The sequence below is a fragment of the Notolabrus celidotus genome, chromosome 17 (genome assembly GCF_009762535.1).
Source record: "Notolabrus celidotus isolate fNotCel1 chromosome 17, fNotCel1.pri, whole genome shotgun sequence".
Lineage (NCBI taxonomy): Eukaryota > Metazoa > Chordata > Actinopteri > Labriformes > Labridae > Notolabrus > Notolabrus celidotus.
This window is the reverse complement of record NC_048288.1, coordinates 4,309,220-4,325,234: the sequence shown is the minus strand read 5'-3', so window position 1 is coordinate 4,325,234 and position 16,015 is coordinate 4,309,220. Positions and strand designations below refer to the sequence as shown.

General features: G+C 42.7%; 1 protein-coding gene across 1 annotated transcript in view; it reads right to left on the bottom strand.

The window, feature by feature from the left end:
* Positions 1-16,015, bottom strand: part of mtmr6 (myotubularin related protein 6) — a 29,493-nt gene that overhangs the window by 11,984 nt on the left and 1,494 nt on the right. Inside the window, exons 2-5 of the mRNA XM_034706710.1 lie at positions 11,165-11,296; positions 2,510-2,672; positions 2,198-2,355; positions 524-652 (exon numbers count right to left, since the gene is read on the bottom strand). Of these exons, the coding sequence (XP_034562601.1) occupies positions 524-652; positions 2,198-2,355; positions 2,510-2,672; positions 11,165-11,296 (582 nt within the window). The remainder of the gene's footprint in view (positions 1-523; positions 653-2,197; positions 2,356-2,509; positions 2,673-11,164; positions 11,297-16,015) is intronic.

Genomic DNA, 16,015 nt, shown 5'->3' with positions numbered 1-16,015 from the left:
TGTGCAAACAAAAAAGTAGAAGCTGTAACAGGCAGATTTCTATGAAAGGTGTGAACCAGTGAACGTAGGTAGACACCTGATGACATTTCATTTACAACCACCCCGAGGCCACAAACTCAGCTTTGCATTTATTGTTGCATACACTCCCTCGATATTTGCCAAAGGCTCTGGTTGCAGAGAGCACACACATTTGTTTATATGAATCCTGATGCCTCCCCTGTAGCTCCCCCTGGTGGAAAAACAATACTTCTATTTCTGTTTCTATTAGGGCTTTAAGAAAAGTGTTGATGTGGCTGTCATTTCAAAAAGGTGAAACTTCTGCTCCAGCTGAAGAAGACTAGTCTTCAGGGGAAACAGCATCATCGCTGTGCTAATGATGACATGGACAGTCCTTCCTATTTCCCACGGTTGTTTTCTTCCCCTTTACTCTCTCATTACACCACAACAAAGAAAAGGACCTGAGGAGTGCTTTTTACAACACCTGAACGTGTTTGTAAAACTCCTGCAGGCTCTGACGATTTACCTTCTTTTCCTGGTAGAAGTATGTGAGTACAGGGAAGCGTCCTTTGCTTCTGAACTTGGAACTCCCCACGATGATAGGCTTACTGGCTGTGATGGGAACGTACAGGTCCTTTGGATATGTCTCACACACCTGGAGAACGGAACACAGAACACACACATCACACACGTGCAGATCTCTCCTGGTGTGTGAGCCTCAGATAAAAACTGAAAATGGTCCTAATAAGAAAATATATTTATTGATAGTTCAGAACGGGAGATTATTCTACTTTAAAGTCTCTAAAAGTAGTATGGTAGGTTATCAGGCCCCTCTACTTTGGAGTCATCTACCAGTCAGGGTCCTGGAGGCAGACACCCTCCCTACTTTTAAGAGTAGGCTTCAAACTTTCCTTTTTGATAAAGCTTATAGTTAGAGCTGGATCAGGCTTGGACCAGCTCTTAGTTATGCTGCTATAGGCTTAGACTGACACACTGGGATCCTGCCTTTCCCTCTCTCTCCTCTCTCTGCCTGTCTCTTACTTTAACTCTCCCTGTCCCATTAAAGTTACTAACCATAGACCTTTCTGCAGTCCCTGAGCTCCCTTGTCTTGTAGGTTCCTCTGGATCTCTGCTGCTGTGGACATGCCAGACTCCAGCTGCTACAACTACTACTATCCGTCTCACCACTATCATCACTCTCTCTCTCTTCATCTCCCTCTATCCCTCTCTCCAACATGATCTCAGCAGATGTGTGTCTAACATGAGTCTGGTCCTGCTGGAGGTTTCTGCCTGTTAAAGGAAGTTTGTCCTTGCCACTGTAACTTGCTAAATGCTGCAAAGTGCTCTGCTCATGGTGGATTAAGATGAGATCAGACTGAGTCATATCTGTAAGATGGGACTAGATCTTATGTCTTTAAAAACTGTTCTGTGTGTAAACTTTTAACAAGAATGAGACAAAGCTGTAGTCAGGGGTTATTAAATATTCATCCCTCTTTGGCAGGCGATCACTTCTTCACAGTGGGTGTTTCTGTTCTCTGGTGTCCTTTTCTTGGACTGAATACTTCTCAGATTTCAGAAGTGTAACAGTGAACTGCAGCGCCCTCTTCTGGATCCACATGTGCAATGTTCTCATAACTGGTTGTAACATCAAACGTGTTTCTTTACACACTGTATAAAATGATTTCCTAATAGAGCACCACACCCTCAGTCACAGACAGTGTATTAAAACCTTCTGATCCCATGTTTGAGCGGACAAGCCCTGACTTTGTTTGCATAAAACACAATAAAGAGTAAAAACGTACAACCACATTAAAGGGCATGGCTTTATTACTCTACCATGTGACAGAGTGCCCTGTGAAACTTTCTGTCTTTGCAGCAGGTGGTGTTTATGCTGCACAGAGACAGTACAAAGGTTCAATGACAGTCAGCTTTAACTGGTCAGGATGCTTGCTGAATAACAATTTGGAATTTGCATGAACAGATTCTACAAGGTACCAGAGCTGGGGAACAGTTCTGGTGTGTTTCTCCACTCTGTCCTGAGTGGGTAGGATCTTAAACCGGAGAAACTATTGTATTACCTTTAACATTTTCACACCGTCAGAAACAAAATGCTTGTGTTTTGTCTTCTGCTCACTTTTCTAAACGTTGCACTTCAGAGGAAAAACATTTAACATTTCACAAGATGCTGCTAACTCTGTACCTTGTAGTTTCTGTTGACGTCGGTGAGCTGCCATTGGTCGCAGGGGACGCCCATCCTCTCAAACTCCGCCCCCAGGTCGATGAGCTGCCATCCTTCCTCTCTCTGTTGGTCATTCTGTTTGGGGTTGTAGGAGAACGCATAGAGCTCCTCATAGGAGACTGCAGACACCAGAGACAGAGCGTTAATGTAACACGGTCTGTTATGAAGACACGTAAATGCAGATAGAGAACTTCATGGTGAGGAGAAAGAAGACAGAGGCAGGTGTAAACTTTTGAATGTTATGGACACACAGATCTTGAAACAGAAACCCACCCGGCCGTAGGAGACGCAGCAGAGAGCTGTAAATGTCGTGGCAGTCTCTTTCTCGCTGAACCACAAAATGAACCACCCGGAAGTTGCGACACTGGATGACCAGAGGACAACCTGTGGTGGTCAAGGAGAGCTTCTCCACAGACGCTATGTGGTGATGCAATATCTGCAGAGGAAGAGGAGGGAGAAGACAGAAAGACAGGGTTAATGATGTTTCTTATCTGGCTTTCTAACTGATCTTCCGGTTGTGTAAGACGCTTGATTCTGATTGGTCAAAACCCCTTGACAACGGTTATTAACTTTCACTGACATGAGCAACACCAGAGACAATCTGATCACATGTCAAATCAATCCACAGAAAAGAGTTCAGACACATTTAGCTTCTGCTTGTTGACACCACAGACCGTAAGGTGAGGTAAAACCGTTAGCTTCTGTTAGCATCATATTAATAAATAACGTAGCTAAAACGTTAGCTTCAGTTAGCATGCTAAATTGGCAGGTTATGGATATTTTCATCTTGGATCCTGTCCATCAATATGATGAAGGAGTGGAGCAGGTGAGAGAACCTTTAGGTTAGCGGTCTCTACAAAGAAAGTTAAACCATGAGCGGTGGTGATGATAGCAGCAGGGTTCAAAGTTGTGACATTAGTTTCTTTTTAAAGGTGTGTAAACCACAGAGCTCAGAGAAGAAGGAGAGCTGAATGAGGACAGTTTCATGTTCAATCCACCGCAACAGGCAGAGAAGAATCCATCACTCAGATGATACTTCTCTTCTGACCCTCCTCTAAGGTCCAGTATCGGACCATGGGAGTGCTTTATCAGGTTTTTATTTCTTAGTGTGATGACAGCTTTTTAAATCATAATGTGTCTTACACCAAGGAAATTACTTTTGATTTAAGACGCAAGCCGGAGGTAGCGAAGAAGGGCATCGTTCATAACATCAAAGTTGAGCTTGTAAGATCATACGAATACTTAGGGACGTATTTGTACGATCAGCTTAAATTTGATGTGAACACTGAGGCTATAGTGAAGAGGGGTCAACAGAGGATTCATCTTTTCAGTCAGTCCTGTTATTCTCTGTTGATTTGATCAGTCTTTTATTCAGAGTCTTATTCACAGCCTCTCAGTCAGGGACAGAAACAGCCTGAACAGTGTAGTTGAAACCTGTTTGAACACCAAACAGAGAGATCTGAACTCTTTTTGTGATCAGCAGATCCTCCTCAAGGCTGGAAGTATTTTAGTTTCTTCCGGTCTTGTTCTTTCCAGTGAATGCCTTCAGGACGTCGTTTTGCTTCGTCTGTTTTTAGAAAGAACCGCTGCTCTAAGTTGTTTATCCTCTCTGGAGTTAGATTATTCAATTCTCCTTAAGTTAATTTGATGTAATTGTATAGTTTTTTACCAGACTGACTCTTTTATCCTTTACTGATTTCATTCTACCCATCTTTTACTGATCAGTCTACTTGTACCATCAGTATACTGTAGAGCCTGTGTACAACTCCTTGTTGTCCACATGTCTCTATTTGTATTTATGTTATTTTTGTAAAAGCAGCTCAAAACAAATTGCCCCTCGAGGGATCAATAAAGTTGTTTGAATTTAATTTGAACTTAACTGACTTCAGGGTGAGACAAGACCTCAAAGCGGAATTAGCTGTTCACCAAACACTATCCTTTACTGGGTTGTTGTAATAAGACAATATAGTTTATTTATAGATTATGGTGATGTAGTTTATAGACATGCTGCTGTTTCTACACTGAAACCTTGAGATGCAGTCTAGTTCATCACAGGTGACAGCTACAATACTCACCATTGTAAATTGTGTGATTAAAGGTGCATTTCGACCAAGAGTTCCTGGGTCTTTTAGCCCCCTGAACTACTTTCCCCTAAAAGGTTCCTGTGCCCCCATTGTTGTCTGCGTTTCGACCACGGGCTGAAGTCCCGGGTAGATTGTGCAAATCAGGCCAGTGACGTATGGAGAAAATAAAAAAGTAAATGCACTACACCACCAGACCAGTAGAGGGCAGTAAAACAAAGACGAATGCCATTCATCACAGATGACACCATAGAAGCAGACGGACAGGCAGGTATCATTATGAGCAACACAACAGTTAGCCTGTTAGCATGAAGAGACTCAGCTGGTGCTGTTTTAGATGGTGCTATATTTCATCACAGATGGATTCACTGAATCAACACGTGAGAGGAGATAAGCGCGAGTAGCAAAGACGTTTCAACACGGCTTTAAAATCCTTTTGAACTCAAAAAGCCGTGGCAGAGATCGGCCGGTGTTTTGGTTTAAACAGCGACCATGTGAACTGGAGACTTTCAGCCGGATGCATCCCTCATAAACGTCTTTAGACGATCATTAAATATCTGATGAGGATATTTTGAAATCTTAATAAAAACTAAACTAGTTTGCATTCCCAGGAACTCCCTCTGTGTTTCAACAGCTGTGTAAACTCCACAAACACTGACACGTTCAGCTGAAGGTCTCCAGTTTACAGGGTCACTTTTAAAACCAGAACACCGGGAGAGACGCATTCACGGTGGGCTGAAAGAAGACTACTGTTACAAGCTGCTAAATCAAGAGAATCACAGCTTCTTCTTTTGAAAAGTACACACACATACAAAAAAGATAGAACAAATAAAAACTAATGAAAGAAAGAGAAATCAAGTGAATCACAGATGTGTGTGTGATGTTATTGTGGACGGTGGGCGGAATAAAAACACTGCGGTTAATCTACCAATCAGACACGTTCAGCATTGCAGGCCCTGCCCCCCGAAAGTCCCGGGACCTTTGAAAAGTACTGCTCCCAAAGCAGGGACTTTTTAGGGGGGAGATTATACACCCCGGAACTAAATATAAACCCTCGGTCCTCCGCTCAAAACGCACGTAGTTCAGGGGTAAAGTCCCTAGTTCCAGGGTAAAGTTCTTGTGGTCGACAAACGCCCAGGGAGTTCCTGGGAATGCAAACTAGTTAAGCTTTTATTAAGATTTTAAAATATCCTCATCAGATATTTAATGATCGTCTAAAGACGTTTATGAGGGAAGCATTCGGCTGAGAGTCTCCAGTTAACAGGGTCGCCGTTTAAACCAAAACACCGGCCGATCTCTGCCACGGCTTTTTGAGTTCAAAAGGATTTTAAAGCCGTGTTGAAACGTCTTTGCTATTCACGCTTATTTCCTCCTAGTTTTACTGCCCTCTACTGGTCTGGTGGTGTAGTGCATTTATTTTTATTCTCTCCATATGTCACAGGCCTGATTTGCGGACTTCAGCCCGCGGTCGAAACGCAGACAAGAATGGGGGCACAGGAACCTTTTAGTTCCAGGGTAAAGTAGTTCTGGGGGCTTAAAGACCCCAGAACTCTTGGTCGAAATGCACCTAGAGAATCTGATGGCATGTCCAAAATATTGGTGGACACTTGTAGGAGGAAGCTTTATGCTTTCAACTCATGATAATGATGTGTGAAGCCAACAAGAATGACAAACAAATACTTCTTTAAACTGTAGATATCATGAGCAGGCATAATGAACACAAGAGAGTTTGAAAGAAGCTGCAGTTTACCCCACATCACCCTGTGTTCATACATCTCCTGAGTGGAGTGAAGTCCAGAGGGCAAGAAGGACAAAACAGCACATCAGCATACTTAATGAGGGCAGTCTGAAGTCCAGGGGGATCTCAAACCACAGGGATTCATAAAGATGCACATTAATCTGCATGGGTAATGATCACTGAAACACCCTGTCACACACACGCTCACACACACACAAAGAGTGTGCTGTACCAGCTGTTAAGAGGCAGAAACTCAACTGCACTTAAATATTTCATGAGACACAACGACAGTTTATCACACTCCCTCTCTGACCAGCAGACTCATTAAAGTGCCTCCACAAATACAGACACATCATGCATCTACAAACAACTCAGAGGAGTACAAGCGGCGAAATCAGAGCAAGCTCCGGAAGACATTTAGCCTCAAACATGAAGACAGAATTTCCCCTTCTCTCAGCACATTGAGCAGGAAGCTTGGTGGAGGGAGGAGGAGGAGGAGGAGGAGGAGGAGGAGGAGGAGGAGGAGGAGGAGGAAGGAGATCTGCTGCACAAAGCATTTTCAACCACGCTTCCTTTCTACTACGCAGACCTGTCACTGTGGCGGTTTGCAGACAAGAGGCCTGTTTTTACAACTAACAGGACAAGTATGATGTTTCAGCAAGTGTGCAAATATGTTGAAGTTGCATCAAAAGAAGTTAAAATTCAGCATCTTGAAAGCTCCTGGTGTAAGTTCTTCTTTTCTTGTTGTGCTGCCACTGAAACATAAATAAAGTGACAATCAGGACACGGCACTAATTGCTGTTGCCGTACATCAACAACCCAGCTCGCTTGGTGTTATAACTAATCCTCTTACAGGTGGAGGAAGAAAACAGACACACACCTGCCTCACCTGCTTCACCTGCTCACACAGCAGCCTAACATGACCGTCTGATACGTTTGATAAAGCTCATGGACCTCTGCCCTACTTCCCTTTTCTTATTTTCACACACAAGCTTGCATGTTCTTTCCTTTTGCTCAACACATCAACAGCACATGCTCATCCTGGATTAGATTACACACTTCCTGGAAGTGGAAACTGCTATTCACAGCGTTCATTTGCAATTTAAATACTGGTCATGACCTCCATACACATCTAGAGTTTGAAGCCTTTCACAAAGTGTGGAGCGGAAACTTGATAAAGGTAACACTGGCTGCAGTGTGCAGAGAGAAATGTTTGAGAGAAGCTGCAGGAAACATTTCACAGTACAGTATATTACATTCAAATGTGGAGTGCATACATTATGCAAACGTAAGGGATAAAGAAAGCGAGTGTGTTGTCAGAGGAAGAGGAACCCCGACAGGGTGAGCAGGACACAGATAACAAGTGTGGTTCCAATCTGCTCTAACAGCCTGCTGACTGAAGCTGGGTAACTCACAACATGAAACACAAGAACAGAAACAATGATGTCTTCATACTGCAATACTGCAGTGTATTAAGAACTGCAAAACGACCATGTAATAATGCATAATGATGTCTGATTGACTTAGATAGTGCATGATTAGTGTCATTAGCCTCACTGTGTGGAGACATGAGGTAGTGATGTGGGGAGCAAAACTGGAAGGTTCATTTATTTCCCAGTTAAATATTCATATTTGGAGCCAGCAGTACAATAACTGTATCACATGAGTCAGGATAACAATGTATTGGATTACTTTAACCCAGAGACTTGCTATACATTTCCCTGCCCATTACTGAAGGCAGTAGCTCTCAACCAAGCAGCAACCTCCAGTCTTAAAATATGAAGCCCATGTGGAATAATAATAATAATAATAATAATAATCCCATATGTTGGGACAGCATATACAGTCATGGCCAAAAGTTTTGAGAATGACACAAATATTACATTTTCACAAAGTCTGCTGCTTCAGGGTTTTTAGGTGTTTTTGTCAGATGTTTCTATGGTATAATGAAATACAATTACAAGCATTTCATAAGTATCAAAAGCTTTTATTGAGAATTACACAGAATTCATGCAATAAGTCAATATTTGCAGTGTTGACCCTTCTTTTTCAAGACCTCTGCAATTCTCCCTGGCATGCTGTCAATCAACTTCTGGACCAAATCCTGACTGATGGCAGTCCATTCTTGCATAATCAATGCTTGGAGTTTGTCAGAATTTGTGGGTTTTTGATTGTCCACCCGCCTCTTGAGGATTGAACACAAGTTCTCAATGGGATTAAGATCTGGGGAGTTTCCTGGCCAAGGGCCCAAAATCTTAATGTTTTGTTCCCCGAGCCATTTTGTTATGACTTTTGCTTTATGGCAAGGTGCTCCATCATGCTGGAAAAGGCATTCTTCATCACCAAACTGCCCTTGGATGGTTGGGAGAAGTTGCTCTGGGAGGACGTTCTGGTACCATTCTTTATTCATGGCTGTGTTTTTAGGCAAGATTGTGAGAGAGCCCACTCCCTTGACCGAAAAGCAACCCCACACATGAATGGTCTCAGGATGCTTCACTGTTGGCAAGAGACAGGACTGATGGTAGCGCTCACCTCGTCTTCTCCGAACAAGCCTTACTCCAGATGCCCCAAACAATCGGAAAGGGGATTCATCACAGAAAATGACTTTACCCCAGTCCTCAGCAGTCCAGTCCCTGTACCTTCTGCAGAATATCAGTCTGTCCCTGATGTTTTTACTGGAGAGAAGTGGCTTCTTTGCTGCCCTCCTTGACACCAGGCCTTCCTCCAAAAGTCTTCGCCTCACTGTGCGTGCATAACATTCTGGAGTATATGCAAATTGCCATTATAAAAACTGAAACAGCAGACTTTGTGAAAATTAATAGTTGTGTCATTCTCAAAACTTTTGGCCATGACTGTATGTCCATCGTCATCGTTAGCTGCTTGGCCCACATTTTATATAGGCATACAGGAACACTCAAACATACATGTAAATACACACATCAACGCACCCACAATGGAAACACCTGACACCCGTTCAGTCCCATTTTCATATACAGCTCCCCCGGGCAGGCTGGGATTTCTGAGATTGATTCAGTTTAACACCCGTTGCCTTTCATGCATGTGCACAAACACGCACACACACCTACAGGTGCATGCATACTAAGCAGCAACCTCCAGTCTGAAAATATGAAGCTCATGTGGAAGTGTTAAAAACTGCAATTCCTCGAGTGTCCACTTGAGGCTGGCTGCAGAAACAAAGAAAACCACATACACACCCATTCAAAGACATTCTCTATCAGCACAGCACTGTGCGGGGGTGAATTGTATTATGTATTGACTTCTCATTTTTAAGATATTAAACTTATGAGTGATGCCTGTAGTTTTGCGCTGTAGCTGTTAGCGAGGAGGCTAAAGGCCCGCCTCTTTACCTCATACTAGCTCAACAGACGTTAGGTTGAGTTCAACATTTCCAATATGGCTCCCGCCGATAATCGGCCTCAAAACAGCGCTTCAGAAACAGACGGGTGACGTCACGGATACTACGTCCATTTATTGTACAGTCTATGGTCTCAACATTTTCTCCTTTTCACCCTCACAGAAAAACAGAGATGCATTTCTGTCAGAGTGAACATCAATTTTAACGATCTTACCAGAAGAAGTCAGGAAAATAATGTTTGTTTTTTTACACATTTTTAATCTAGACGGATACTTTAACTATCCAGCAAGTTTGTTTTCCTGATTTAAGATTACTGGTACATGTAATTTTGACAACCTCAATGCAGACAAAGCAATAGTGCTTTGTGCCCCAACCTGAGATCTCTGCTGTCCTCTCAGGAGGGGCCTGGACCCCAGGTTAGGAATGAATGACTTAAAGCTCCTGTAAGGAACTTTTGGTTTGTTTAATTTTTTGGTGCCCTCTGTGGAGAAAGCAGTGCATCTTGTCTCTTTGCTGATCTTATCTTGTAGATGTGTAGGTAGTGCTTTCTTACAGAAGTCTCATTTTGCTTTATTTGAAGAGTCAAATGCGTCACTCGTCGAGCGTATTCTGTGTGGGAAAAGTCAAAAAGAAGGCTGTGCCTTTTGATTGGGATAAAGTCTGTGCAAACATTCTCTTGACATCCAGGAACCCAGATCATCAGCTAATACATTACAACTTTGTTCCTAGAGTTTATCTAACACCAAGGAAGCTTTGTTCAGTGAAAGTGATTTCTGACCGTACATGCACTTTGTGCTCTAAGAACGCCTCCGGTAGCTCACATGTTTTGGGAAAGCTCTCCTGTGGCCTGTTTTTGGGAGATGGTTGCCTCCAATTTATCTGAGATGTTTGAGATCAGTTTACCTCTGTCCCCTGTTACACTTATAATAAATGATCTTGATAATATAGACTTGACACTGAATAAGAAAAGGGTGGTACTAGCTGGTCTTACAGCAGTGAAAAAGATCATTGCAATGCGTTGGAAACCTCCGGAATGGGGAGGGGGTTTATTTTTCTTTTTTTATTATTAGTAATGTTATTTTTTTTGTCCTATAGGGGACTAAAATAATTACATTAAGAGGGGCCTAGTAGTTAAGGCATGGCCCCTCGTGCAGAGGTTATGGACCTCCTTGGGGCGGTCTTCCCCCTCGTCTTCCCCCTCGTCTTCCCCCTCGTCTTCCCCCTCGTCTTCCCCCTCTCTCTGCTTCCCACATTTCCTGTCTCTCTTCAGCTGTACGATCCAATAAAGGCAAAAATGCCCAAATATAAACTACTTTGGAGCATTAACTAATCAGAATCAAGTAACAGCCCTGTAATAAGAGAAGTTATGAACTGGCTTTCTTACTGATGACCTGGCTGTGTTAAATACTTGATTCTGATTGGTCAAAACCCCAAAACAGAGTAATTAATGCTGAATAGAAAGAGCGATATGAGGAAGAACTAGATCACACACACGTCACGTATTCAAAAGACTCAGTGTGGTTGTTATCCTATCATCTCTTCAACGCAGAGATCCTTCAGCTTCACATCTAACTTGGCCCTGGTGTGTTAGAATCACTCATGATGGTTTGAGATAGCATGATTGGTGGAGGAAATACCAGTGGTGCATTTATTCTGGTTACACCCACATATACTGGACTTTTAGAGACACCTGTGCAGCCGACAGGAAACGGTCCGGAGCGAGCGGTACTCACCCAGACCTCCTGTCCTGCAGAGGCCGAGTTGTTCGAGCTGCTCTCCACGAAGATGAGATGTGTGGCCGTGAGGTACAGTGTGCCATTCGTGGATTTGTTGCTGAAGCGATCCAACAGACGCACCTGCTCCACCTGCAAACACACACACACACCAAACACACACCAACTTTAATCAGCAGTCTGCTTGTAGTTAGGATGAAGGTTCATTTCCTCAGTTAGCCGTAGAAGGATCTACTGAACAGGAGAGGGCAGGGTTCTGCTAACAGGAATGAAACCTGGCAGAAAATGATCAAGTGGCACTTGGCTATGGCTCCAGCTGGCACGCCACCTAATCCTGACCACCTGGCCCGACGCTCAGCTGCCAGCTCCCATATAACGAGAATAACAAGTGATTTCAGCGCTGAATAACCCGGCTCATCTCAGCTAATAAGTGGTTGACGTGTAGACGTGCAGTGTTTGCAACCTTTCTGTTCTGATGCTCCCGGTTAAATATTTACTGAAGTCACACTCAGGGAGAAGGTCGTGATCCTCAGGCGCTAATAAACATGTTTCATCACCTCTGATAGTCAAAACATCCATCCAGCAGTATATTTACACTTTAAAAAAGTGTCTAAAAACACAGCTTTGGCCTTCTGTAGTTTATAACCATGGCACTTTTGACACACACATGCAACCTGTTTTGTTTCCTCCTCTCAAATCCTTGAAAATAAGACTTCCAGCTTTCTGCTGACTGTCATCGTGCACTAGTCTCTGCTGCCAGAAACACTGAAGTCTGCTGGGGCTGTTTAAGGTCGAAATTCATGATTCATCAAACTAGCAGCGCTGTTGTTGACTCAGACATCCTCTCTTTTGTTTCAGCTTCCAGTCATGACAGAATGAATGACCTCAAATCTGTCGCTGTGCAACGAGCACCACACATCTCTCTCATGGACAGGTTCCTCCGCAGGCTCAGTGAGGGGGAGTTTCTGCATGAATGAATGAGTCGCTCTGCAAAAAAGTTGCAAGGGTTTAAAGTTTAATGAGACAATCTAAGCTAATCTAAGCAGTCTAAGCTCCTTCGAAGGACTGGAATGACGACATTCAGGCCCCTACTTCAAACTGCATTCTTTCTTTTTTTAGAGCATGTAATAACTTCTTACTGAGACGCAGAATGTTGTACAAACAAACATATATGGTAGCATTTTTAAGACTGAGGGTAAACAAGAGTCTGGTTTTCTGAGAAAGAACAATGCTCTGGTCTGCGGTTTCATCCAAGCAAACAAACCACAAGGCCTTCAGACGGAGAGGCCACACCCGGTCTGCATGCAGTCACACCCTCCTGATCCGACTATATTACAGGGCATCATGGGAAGGCACAACCATCCTGGAGCCTCAACAATGAGGTCATACTCAACTGAGCAAGAAGAAGAGAGCTGAAAATGTAACCTCAAAATGCAGACTGACCATTGACTGGATTATATCGACCTGAGATTACCTGATGTGGACTCAGTTTGAACGGTTCCTGCTGAGTGATGACACCTGAACCTTAAATCCTGTACTCAGGTGTGTAGACAGAGACAGATTTACACTGCCTCCAGGTGTATACCTGCACACTGGATCAACAGCGTGTCAAAACTGGAGTCACAATAATCCCCAGATTTAACGAAGAAAATGTAACCTGTAGGGATGTAAGGATATATCACAAGACAGTGAAAAATATATACAAATAAGGGTGGATTAAAATAGGGTGGATTATTTTTAAACAGCAGAAGGCGCTATCTGTATTATACAGTCCCTCCAGGATTTCGCGGGATTTTTTTGTGATTGTTGCGGCCCAAAAAGCCTGAATTTGCGACAGCTTTTTGAAAAAATTGCGGTGAAAGTTGCGATTTTTTTTTTTTTTTTTGCTTTTTTCCTCCAATAACATCTCAGGGACAAGTAAAAACGCTAAATTACAGATTTTTAGAAAACATTCTTGATGTGGCCACTGACTGTATTTTGATTGTCTTGATTCACAGAAAAATGCCATGAAAGGTCTGTATTGCACATTTACGACGGTCCCTGAATGCACCTCACAGCGACTGATGCACTGTCAGTTCACGCACTCTGAAATGAATCTGCACCTTTGATGACTAGGAGTTGATCAAAACTTACTAAAGGTGTCTGATGTTTCACCAAACTGGATTAAATCAAGCTGTAGACGAGGAGCTTTTTACGGTGATGGCGGCAACAACGTCAAACCTCAAATATTAAACAGACGTCCCCCCGTTGTTTCTTTGACACTAACGCACACCGGGGGTAAAAATCATCAATGAAGATGAGACAGATGCATGGAGGTGAGGAGAGCTGGTTCATAAAGCACACCTGCTGCAGGTAGAGACCAAGCTAACACTGAGCCCCTCAATCTATAAATAACAACGTTGTCATGGTCACTTGTCCTGCCTGCTGTCCCCTCTCATCACCCGTTCTCTGTGCGTGTTTTGCTGTTGAAAAGTGGCGATCAAGTGAGGACTTATGTTTATGTTCCAAGGAAGTTAAATTGATGACGAAACCGATGACGTACAGGGGCTGAGATTATTGTAATTGGTCAAAGTGCGGTGATTGTATAAAATTGCAAGGCCGCGAAACAATCGCGCTGATTGGTTGAATTTGCGTTGATAGTTGCGATCACGAAATCGCAACTTCCTGGAGGGACTGATAATATACTCTGCTTGTTATCGATTCTGGCGCCCCCTTGTGGACAAAGTGATACCTCTTATCTCTTGTCCTGTACATGCAAAATAATTGTCTACAGACAATAACCTCATTCTGTTGTCTTTTAACATTTAGACTTATCTTACAATGTGATTATTTGCAATGAAAACAGCCATAAAAGGGTGTTTCTAAAGCGAGATGTCAATCACCTGTTCTGACACCTACCCCCTCAGAGCAGTTTTAGACATTAAAATGACAACAGAGAAAGTATCAGTGTTGTTGTAGATGGTCTTGTTTGCTTTTGAGGGTCATAAAGAGGCATCAGTATCAATTTCAGTCTGTTTCTCAGCCAGTTAAAAACTCCTCATAGTGCCTTTAAGCATCATTATGGCTGTTTCTGAAACGGCCTGCTACATACTACTTACTAATGTAGTAGGCAGTAGGTATTGCCTACTACATACTGCGTTTGAATTTAGTATGTAGTATGACTGTTCTGTCCGATCTGTCATGCAGCATGCTGAGCCAGACTTCGCTGGATTTCCAGTTTCGGAAAGCGGAAGTAAACAACGGCGAAGCCGATAAATAAAAAGCTTATTTAGCATCACTTATGATTTAAAAAGTTAGGAAGTGGTTTATATGTAATTTGATAACTTTCACAGCACCCAAAAACGGATTTCCTCCCGTCAAAAAATGAGGAAAAAGAAAAAGCAGAACGAGCGCTGTGCATTGTGGGAAACAGTACGCGAGGCAGACTGGTCCGATGCACACTGAGATATTTTCCCGTATCAGTAGACATCCGGGGAGTTTTGGCATACTGCAGATTTTGCTCTTGTTCACATACTACTTACTACATACTGAATTTTGGACATATCAGTACGTACTGCTAGTATAGTAGGCGATTTCGGAAACAGCCACTGAGTTGAGCGTAACAGACATGGCGGCAGCAGGTGAAGACCGAGCAGGTCAGGATGCACCTTTGTGTTTACAGTCTGAGGCATGGCAGCATTTTGTCTTTCCTTGATACTCCTGAAGAAAAACATATCAATTCACAGCCAGGAGCAGAAGCTGATTTACCTTATATGTTTTAATAATTAATACTTTCATTTGGGAATCGTTCACTTTCCATTTCTCTAGAATTGTTCTGAAATTTTGAGTTACAACACACCTTAAAAATGAAAAAAGATGACTTTGTTTACAAAGAAATATAAGAGAACAAATATATATCCCAACTGTCCGTATCTGAGAATTGAAATAAAATAATAGTTATTTAAATTTTGAGTGAAATCCAGTTTTCTTGAAAATCGTTAGAGAATCGTGAGTAAATCGTATCATGAACTAAAAATCAGGATTCAAATAGAAACATGGGTTTAGCGTTCCCTTACATCCCTAGTAATAATGTTCATGTTATATTAAAGTACAGCTTTCATATGTTTTTATTTGGGTTGTGTATCTTTGCTCAAAAGTCAGGGTGGCTCCATTCCTTCACTTGTCCAGGTTCACACCTGTGAGTTTGTTCTCTGAGTGGGTGCAGTGTAGAGACACATCCTTAAAGATACCTGGCAACTAATGAACTGTCCTCTCATGCACTTATGATGCACTGTCAACTCATCATCTAAGACCTACGTCACTCCTCATTTAAGGATGGCCTATTATCAATCAATCTTTATTTATAAAGCCCCAAATCCCTACAAATGTTCTCCTCAGACTCTTTCCAAACAGAGCAGGTCTAGACCGTACTCTGTGTACTATTATTAACAAAGACCCAACATCAAGACAGGATCAGATCCAGTCCCATCTTACAGACAGGACTCAGTCTGATCTCATCTTAATCCACCATGAGCAGAGCACTTTGCAGCCTTTAGCAAGTTACAGTGGCAAGGACAAACTTCCTTTAACAGGCAGAAACCTCCAGCAGGACCAGACTCATGTCAGACACACATCTGCTGAGACCGTGTTGGAGAGAGGGAGTTGATAGTACTAGTAGTATAAAGATACTAGAACGACCATCTGTTTAATACTGAAAGAGGATCTCTACACTCAGGGTACAGAATGTTGTGATAAACCTGTTCACGTGTTCTGACTTCAGTTTATAAACTCATGTTCTTGTTTTCTCTCTGAGTCCCTCTGGGGTCAGGAGAGGAGAGGACAGTTTGTTTAAATATCACTACATAAATAGGA